Source organism: Paramormyrops kingsleyae, chromosome 5, assembly GCF_048594095.1.
Source record: "Paramormyrops kingsleyae isolate MSU_618 chromosome 5, PKINGS_0.4, whole genome shotgun sequence".
Lineage (NCBI taxonomy): Eukaryota > Metazoa > Chordata > Actinopteri > Osteoglossiformes > Mormyridae > Paramormyrops > Paramormyrops kingsleyae.
In genome coordinates this window covers 18,535,970-18,545,616 of record NC_132801.1, presented here as the reverse complement: position 1 = coordinate 18,545,616, position 9,647 = coordinate 18,535,970, and the positions used below count along the sequence as shown (strand labels likewise).

At 39.5% G+C, this 9,647-nt stretch overlaps 1 protein-coding gene across 1 annotated transcript; it reads left to right on the top strand.

The window, feature by feature from the left end:
• The first annotated feature begins 4,460 nt into the window (after window positions 1–4,460).
• On the top strand, window positions 4,461–8,696 carry tob1b (transducer of ERBB2, 1b). The gene is made up of 2 exons (XM_023831237.2): window positions 4,461–4,717; window positions 6,684–8,696. The coding sequence occupies exon 2, from the start codon at window positions 6,847–6,849 to the stop codon at window positions 7,819–7,821; it is 975 nt and encodes a 324-aa protein (XP_023687005.1). The 5' UTR covers window positions 4,461–4,717; window positions 6,684–6,846; the 3' UTR covers window positions 7,822–8,696.
• Window positions 8,697–9,647: the final 951 nt, after the last annotated feature.

The following is a 9,647-nucleotide window of genomic DNA, read 5'->3' as shown; positions in this document are numbered from 1 at the left end:
GCCTGCCTGCCTGCCTTTCCGAGACACACAAATCAATCTACTAGCAATGAATGGGATACAGTTAACTATACGTGTTGTGTGTGTGTGGATATTCTGCTTTTTGGAGGAGAATCTGTCTACCTGAAACTGCATGCCTAAGCTGTTTCTCTGCTCACACCGGAATAGATCATATTTGGCTATAGATTTTGGTGCAAAGACTATCCAGTGACTCGGATGATACAAGCCGTGCTTCATAGGTACGCACTGAGTACTGTAGCTCTGCTGGCGGTGATAGTGACTAACTCTGATGGGACCAAGCTACCATCATCACACCATAAGGGGGAAATGGTGGCCGTCTGAAACAGCGCCCCTTACAGACCTGTCAAGGTGCCTGCAGGACACAATGAGAGATGCTGGGGGCTGGAGTACACAAGGAAATTGGGGTGGAAAACAGGTGTGTTTTCATTTCAGTGGCATTTCAGTGTGTGACTTTAATAAATCTACTAGATTAAGGTCACACCCCTCCTGTTTGCAGAGACATTGAAACTGTCATTGAACAGTTTTTACTTTCTTGGCTCTATGGCCCTGGTCTTGTTTTGCATTTTAAAGCATTACCACATTTCTCCAGAACTAACAGACGAGACTTTTTTTTTATCTCAAAATAATTTTCGACGTCAAATAAAGGTTTAGTAACTGCTGTCACCTCTAATAGTACCATTGTGTGTTTCACTTATGAAAAAGGAAAGCTTGCCAGAAAAAAAGCAATCAAACTTAAATTTAGACTTACAGGGTGATTCAGATGGAAATACACTCACTTTCCTAGTAAATTCCGGTGTCTATCCAAAACCAAACTCGGACCCAAAAACGCTCTGTCATCACATTCCACAGGCAAAAACATTTGGTTATTTAACATTATTATCTAGAATCTAACACTAAACTACATTTTACTTATCAACAGCATCATGCAGGATTTAATAAGCACCCTGGATAATGAAATTTTAAGCAATTTTTTACTAGGTAAGGTAAAGTTGCTGTGGTTTTGCCAGTTGTGTGCTGACTGATAGATCCAAACGTTCAAAGAGTTCTGTTCAGAAAGCTGAAGTACCTTTCATGATCACTTCGTGTCATCAGACTAAGCTGCATTTCTCAATAAATGCAGATACAAGCAAACAGCTTAGGAAATAACCAGCAGGGTTTTTTCTTTTAATTAATTTTCTATATCCTCCTGAGTCCCCACCCATTCATTTATGTCCATTGTAGTGGACATTTTATTTTTGCATCTATATTTTCACTGATGTAAAGAAACATATTTATTCCTGTTGTACACTAAAGAGGACATACTGTGAAATAAAAAATACATTTGAAAAAAATCTAAATTGTAACATGTCTTATTTCCTCCAAAGACAAATAACCTACAATTGAAGGACACTTTTTTCCTTGAGTCTCAGGAGGATATACCTGTAGAATCTCTGGTAATAGCTGTGTTGTTGTCAAAATTTAACAACAACCAGAAAGTATTTCCCTTTTTTCAGACTAAGCAGTTGGAAATGGTTATGTCCAAGAACAAGATTATTATTGTTCGTATACAAATAAAAATATTTATACAGATACTGTCAAGCAGAAAGTTTATACAATCTTTATATACCAGCAGAAAATGCCACAATAGAAGACGAAGAAGTAATATGGAGACCCACAAAAAAAGGTCATTGTGTCATCCACCAACCCCAGAAGGAATTTTATTTATTATTCACTAGAAACATATTAGAATGGTTCAAAACCTGGCATCAATACTGTAGAATAGTCCAAAACCACTCCTGATAGCTACCAACACACAACAGAACCAGTCTCGAAATTACCAGCCTGCTTATCTTGGACAATTAAGCAATAAGTTACAGCGTACATGTGTGGTCCTTCCTCCATTCTGGGTGCTTTTTATATTTAGCTTTATTTCTGGATAGGAAAATATCAGATTAAATTCAATCAACTGTTTTTTTTTCCCCCTCATATCAATTTAAGGGAAATAGGTTAGATTAAAAGTCAGTAATATGTCCCTTATAATGTTTGATACAATATGTTTGATATATATAAGTCTGACATAAAATAAGGCCTATGTTCAAAACAAACAAGTCTACCATTGGCCCACGGCGGTCTAGTACAGCTGCCTGCCGGAAAGGGGCAGCTGCTAGTATGACCTACAGAACCCAAAGATAAACCAGCAAGCTGCCACCTCCCTCTGCACTTTGAGCTTTGATTATATCATCACTAAGCAAATTAGCCCTCCCTGGATAAGGGAACAGCCTGTGTAGATATGTCCAAACAGCCTGTTTAATGTGTTATTGTAGCGGTACGACTCTGCGGTAAAATACCATGGGACTTTAATTACAGCGGCCCGGCCCTGCTTCCCCAAGATACCAGTATTCTGTGAATGGAAAAGAAGCCATTTGGCGATGGCTGCTGACTTTGCCTCTCTGTCTTCTGTCGGAGGAGCTCGTACAGCAGGCCATGCAAGGCGTGTGTTTATTGTGCAAACAAGAACTATGAGGCCTATGTTAAGTAATAACCCATGACGTCAAGGACCTTGGGCACTGAAGTATGTGTTTCAGCCCTTTGCTGGGTCGAGAGTCAATCCAGCAGCAATGTTAGGTGTTTAATGTTTCGCTGCCTGCTTAAAATACCTGATATAAAAGCTTTATTATCTATTGTGATCTTTTTAGCACACAGAATGCCCTGTGGTAGACTACAGAGTGGGAAAATACCTGAAAGGCAGCTTTCTGCTAAATGCAAGAGCAGCAATATCACACATCATTAGGCATTGTCGACACATTACTGCTCCCCACATCTCAGCAATCAGTGATGTGGGATTTAATTCTGCCACACCTGCCAGTGATGTCATGACCCTGACACTGCAGTGAAAGCATATAACGGCCTGCAGTCCCCCCCCCCCCGTGACACCCACAGACCACACGTAGCAATACACTGGATTCTAGACGAAATGGCTAAAATATTAAATTGTAATTTAAGAATCAGTAAAAATACATCTGTCTTTTAGTATTTTATTTTATAACCCCTGAAAGAAAACAAAATATGGATTAGATGCACATTACATATTATACATAAAAAAAAATGTATATCATTGTATGGAAATGATCACATTACACAGTAATATAACATATTTTCTTAACACTCCACTGTCACCGTTATCGTTTTAACTACCAGGTGCACATGTGATTATATGAATAAAAAATAAGGATTAACTATAAACACAAAAATATGTCATTTTTTTAAATATTATGGAATAGCAAGGAGAAATATATGATTAACTAAAGCTTTCAGCTCCAGTACCACCCTCCAACTCAGCCCTTACTTATATCAGAAGCAAGCAGACATCTGATTAAAAGCCAATATATCTTAATAGAGTAATATTAGGATTCATTTCAAATGATCTGATAAGAACTATAAAACTTCTGATATTACAGAAAATGGAGCTAACTCAAATATTTAAAAAAAGAAAAAAAAATCGTATTGTCAGAATGGTACTATTTAATATAATTTTAGAGTTTTAATACCTTATAACTCTAGACAGTATGTGCATTTATTATTTAATATTTACTAGTAGCTAGGGGACACTGACAAACATAAACAATCTGTGACTGCTTTCTCTGTCTTAAATATTAATATGAACAGTTTTCACTGGACTGAATAAAGTAAATATTTGGCCCTTTAAATTCGAATAGGAGCATGTGCAGTGCAGTCAGTGCGTGTATCCCATTCACTCACAGCATGACGTATTATATGGCATCAGCAGCTTAATTAGGGGTACTTAGCCAATCACTATCCTCCTATTTTTATCGGCGTATGTACACGATGACAGAGCACAACCCTACAGCAATTTTGAACTGTATAACTCCGCATCAAAGGACTGTCCGAGTCTTAAATTAAGATGGAATTCTGGAGATAATTTGCAAGTTACTCGGTTTCGTATTACTTCTCTCTCAGGTTTTTGAAAATGACCATAGTTTTTAGATGATGATATTGTTATTATTATTCACTTAAAATGTATTATATTTTAGTAGTGGAGTTATTTTCTATAATTTAAACGGTCAGTTTAAATGCAATTGTCTGAACTATTTATCGTTTCTGTAGTTTAATACTGCAGATGTTAGACTATTTCGAAAGTTAACAAAAATATTTAATTCAACCAACTTTCAACGCATTCGTCTTTGATTCCTTCAGATAGTCCATGTAATGTGGCAGAACCAATCAGACTTCAATGCGTTGACCGATTAATAATGTAAAAAAAACTGTCTAGCCTTTTCTTTTGATTGACTGTGTGGTTGACCAATAGAAAATGAAGAATGCAAAGAAACAGACCAATACCTACCTCTTTAGGCGTTGCTTTCTGTGTTTTGACCTCTGAGAACCGCATCACCGCCTACTTTGTGCCTGTGGCGGAGTAAAGCTATAAATTGCGGCGAAATGACAGCTGGTCCGACAGAGTTGTAAAAACTCCCTGGCAGTAGGGAGTTGGTTAGCATACAGAGAAAAGCAAAATACCTAAAAATAGAAACTGCATAAAACCATAATCTGCGCAGACTGGAATACTTTTTTTTAAATTGTGACAATAAATGATATATGAAGAAATTATTTGGCTAGCTATATCCTACATACGACACTTTTTGCACTAGCTAACAAACGTTACTTCAACAATCTGCTGTGAATTTTGTATTTTTACCTTAAAGTAAGTATCCTTTCTATTCAACGGTTTAGTGTTAAATGCGTATATTTAAGATGTACGTGTCATGCTGTTTATGTGCTGCCTGTGACCTTTAATTTCTATATGATTTGGCTGTAAGGGTAAACTCGGCTGCTCTGGCCGCTTTTTAGCCACCGTCCAGCCGGACAGAACCCTTTTTATGGACGCGTTTTGTCCGCTTTGATGTTCGCAATTTTGCATATGGTTACATTAGGCGGATGTTCTCGTCGCCTCACAGGTTAGCTGAGCTGTTAATGATTGCCTCTGCTCGCTCCGGAGATGCACATTTCAATTCCCTAAAATATATGTATCGGTAAGAAACTAAGAAGGATGAAACGCACCGCCGCCGTGATCCGGTGACCGGTATGTCGACCAGCCCGACTAGCTGTATCCTCCGTCGGCTTGGCGAGGTGTCCTGTAGCCACTAGCCCCGTTTGTTTATCGTGTTGCGTAACGGGGATGCGGACGCTTTGACTCAGTGTCCAGTGAGCCTTTTTAAACTATCCGAGCGGCTTGCATAACGTCGCCGAGCCGCCTTTCCATTATTTTTTCGTCTCACGAACCAAAGGTCAGAGCTAAATCCAAAATAAAGGTCACAGCTCGCTCGTATTTAACATGCTCGCTGCATACGCCAAGGCTACACCCGTTTTCCCCCTCACCGCACGACTAACGCGTTATGACCTTAATAAAAGTGGCTGCTTGTGTACAAGGCGATCAAGGTTAATTTGCTTATGATCGGCATACAGCCCGGATGGCTTGTCGAGTAGCTAGCAGCTCCGTCACTGGCAATCCGTAAGTCAGTCAGAAATGCCTGCCCCCGACTGCGAGTTTGTGATGGGAAATTTAATGAGGACCATATTATGTAACTAGTTCAGCTGCCGCCTTTCGCCTTTTCTGACAACTGGCTGCAGCTAACTCGCTATCGTCCGCAATATTTTGTATTTTTTGTTCCTTCTTAAAATCTGCGATACTCCTGCAGTTAAATGCACGTCTCTTTTTGAAGCATCTAAGCTCGAAGCCTCCCGTTTACCGTCTACAGATGACTGGATGATGATAAAATATAATGTGTGTACATGTAATATCGGTGGCTGCGATGTGCGCTAACACCATACGGAAAGCACAGGAGGGGGGCCGGTGGGTGGGTGGGTAGATAGGGATTAGAGTTGGGAAGGGATATCATCTCCCTTTTAGTTGTGTGCCCACATCCTACGTTTAAAGGTCATTTACCGCAGCGGACTGGAGTTAAGCCAGATTGTATTTTCTCTCGGTGTCAATTTGGCCTTTTACTCGTTTCATATCGCATTTACCTATGGATGCATTTTTAATATATACATGTTTCGTTTATGTGTGTGTGTGTGTGTGTATGTATATGTATATATATATGTATATGTATATATGTATGTATATGTATATATATATGTATGTATGTATGGAAGTTATAAATTTATTTATACAACCAAATAAGATGAGAAATGTATACTTTCTGATCTCAAGTTGAAACTTATTTTCATGGGGAAGTATTGTCAGTTGTCAGCCTCTGTAGGTTATAAGTACGATCAAAGGTGTAGGAGAGAGCTTGATATTTGGGGCCACAACATAATTTCAATGCGGATTTTTTTTGTTGGGGTTGGACAAATGAAAACTATATGGGGGGGGGTACATGACCAGATGCGTAGGAATTGGGGGGGGGACTTGTCCCTGTCAATATTTATTTAATTTGGCTAAATTCACCCCTCCAATAAACAGACCATTATATTATATTAAGTTGTGTGATCCCCCGATCGCAGACTCTCTCCTACACCGTTGTACATGACTCACCTGGATTCCACGTCCTTAGTACGACTGTCTATTGTATATACTGACAACATGGATTAAATCAATGTGTGACCCTCCTTTTAGCCTTTGAACTGTGCCTGAAAGTAATGTATGTTTGTATTTTTCCTCTTTAAAGGAATAAGAACAGTTGCTTGTGGAGGAAGAGAATTCCTTTTCGGCCAGCTGCTGTTTTCGTATCGTCTTTTTCTCTGCCTGGTGCAAACTGAACACTGCTGCCTTGGAGGTTTTTGCAACACTCAAAAGAGGCTCAAGACAACACTCGCAGCCGTGCAGCAGCTATGCAGCTTGAAATCCAAGTAGCTCTCAACTTTATTATTTCTTATTTGTACAACAAGCTCCCCCGGCGACGTGTGAATATCTTTGGTGAGGAGCTCGAGCGGCAGCTGAAGAAGAAGTACGAGGGACACTGGTACCCGGACAAGCCGTACAAAGGCTCTGGATTTAGATGCATACACGTTGGAGAGAAAGTGGACCCAGTTGTGGAACAAGCAGCCAAAGAGAGTGGGTTGGACATCGAAGATGTCCGCAACAACTTGCCTCAGGATCTAAGCGTGTGGATTGATCCTTTCGAGGTATCTTACCAGATTGGTGAAAAGGGACCTGTTAAGGTGCTCTATGTGGATGATAATAATGAGAATGGATCCGAATTGGACAAGGAGATCAAAAACAGCTTTAATCCTGAGGCTCAGGTGTTCATGCCAATCAGTGACCCAGTGGGGGCTTCTCCTGAGTCCAGCTCGCCGTCGCCTCCCTTTGGCCAGTCTGCCGCCGTGAGCCCTTCATTCATGCCGCGCTCCACTCAGCCTCTGACCTTCACCACTGCCACTTTTGCTGCCACCAAGTTCGGCTCGACCAAAATGAAGAATAGCGGCCGCAACGGCGGCAAGGTCGCGCGCACATCGCCCACTAACATAGGCCTGAGCGTGAACAACCTCCTGAAGCAGAAAGCCATCTCCACATCAATGCATTCTCTGTACGGCCTCGGCCTTGGCGGCCAGCAGCAGAAGCCTTCGGCCCTGTCCCCTAATGCAAAGGAGTTTGTGTTTCCAAACATCCCCGGGCAGGGCAACAGCAGTGCAATGTTTCCAGGTGACAACTCCCTCAGTCTCAGCCCCCTCCAGTACAACAATGCCTTCGACGTGTTTGCGGCCTATGGTGGTCTCAACGAGAAGTCCCTCATGGATGGCTTAAACTTTAGCCTGAGCAACATGCAGTATTCTAACCAGCAATTTCAGCCAGTAATGGCAAACTAATATGTGACGATGCATATGTAAACAGCAATGATGGGGTGGATTAATAATACATAATAATAAATTAATATATAAAAAGAAACATCAGATTAGCTCCCATATAGTTATTGAAGTCAAAGCGCATGCACCCAAGGGGTCTCCCTTTATTATCATTTTTTCCCCCTTTAGTTTTCCCCAAAAACTTGTCATACAAGCTTGGTTACATAAATTCAACATACATCGTTCTCCTTTCCTTTTTGCCAACCAAGCACAATTTTTTTACTTTAAAGAAAAACAAATCTATATATATAAATATGTATACTCTCAAAGCGTGGGGAAACTCAAGTTATGGCCTCTTACAGTATTTAAGTTGGTAAGACCTAGCTATTTTTTTTTTTTTTTAATTGGCATTAATAAATGGGGTTACTTTGTCTTTTTTCTAATTGTATAATTTAATTTAGTACAGAGTTTGTAAAATATCAGAGTATATATTGTTTCTACGACATGGTATTGCATTTATATCTTTTTACTACTCCAGTGATCTGTGATGGCTGCAGCAGCTTTACGTTATTTCTTTTTTTAACGGAAATTGTAAAACGAATAAATCCATCTAAAAACAACTATTCTAAAGATTGTGTACAGAATATTCCTGTTGTGGTGGAATTACAGTGTAGGAATACTTGCTTTTTTTTGAAAGAGTTGTATTTTCTGTTAAGAGTTTAAAGATTTTTGCTATATTATGGACAAAATGTAATCGTATATTAATTTTGTACCTACATTGTGCAATACTTGATGAAAAAAAACTGTATAACAAAGTATTTTGAGTCAGCGTCTTACATGTCAGGAGGGACTGAAATAGTTTATATTGTTAAGTTTGTATTAAAATGCTACAAAAATGATATGCTTGTCTTTATTTTTTTTAATTTCATATTTGCATCCTGGCCTTTTTAATAAAATTCACTATAGTTCAAACTGATTTCTGCTCTTCATATTTGAACACCTTCTTAGATGTCAAAATGTCACTTGTCGCTTTATGATGCTGTGGTGTGACACGTGGTCTTGCAGCTGTGGGTATTGTGAGCTGTGGAATGTTCAAGAAAAATGACAATGCAGCGGGTTTGACATTCATGTGAATGACTGAATGAAAAGGCCTTTAGATCCCAGGAACACTAGACCTAGATCAGCCCAGCAGAAAGACGTCACATACTGTATATATTGGCACTTTTAGTGCTGATTTCAGTCGGAGCAGAGGCATGATACTTTCTTTACAGGTTTAGGCTTTTGTTTGCGTTAGAGACTTTCCTCATTTTGAGAATCAAGTTGATCGTCTAGGTTTCCATCTGTATTTAACTATCTGTCAAATTGCTGCCGTAGCTTTACACTCGAAAGGATTTATTTGCTTGTTACTTCTTCCTGATGTTTTGCATAAGGGTACAGACTGAAGAATATCCCCGAGAATGAACCGTTGTCATTTTCCATCCTTTTTATACTATATCAGGAAGTATGGTACAGTTTCAAAAGTCTTAGCACTTTTAGTATGTAAACAGGCCCAGTTTGGTAGCTGTTTGTTCTTATTTTTTCCAGTTATGCTTCAGTGGTACGAATGAGGAAGATAGGGCTGCTGTCTGAAATGGTAGCACACTTTGGTTTTTTTGATACTTGAGAAGGATTGACCCTAGCTCTATACTAGCCAGAATTTTAATAATGGAAGCTCTTGACTGGTTCTCAGTTGTGCCAAAGTGGAGCGCCTGGAACATAGATGTAAAGCATGTTCTCTTGCTTAATAGAGATAAACACATGACATCATTAGTCTATATCCGAGTGATACAGTGTTTGAGCTGTAGAGGCTG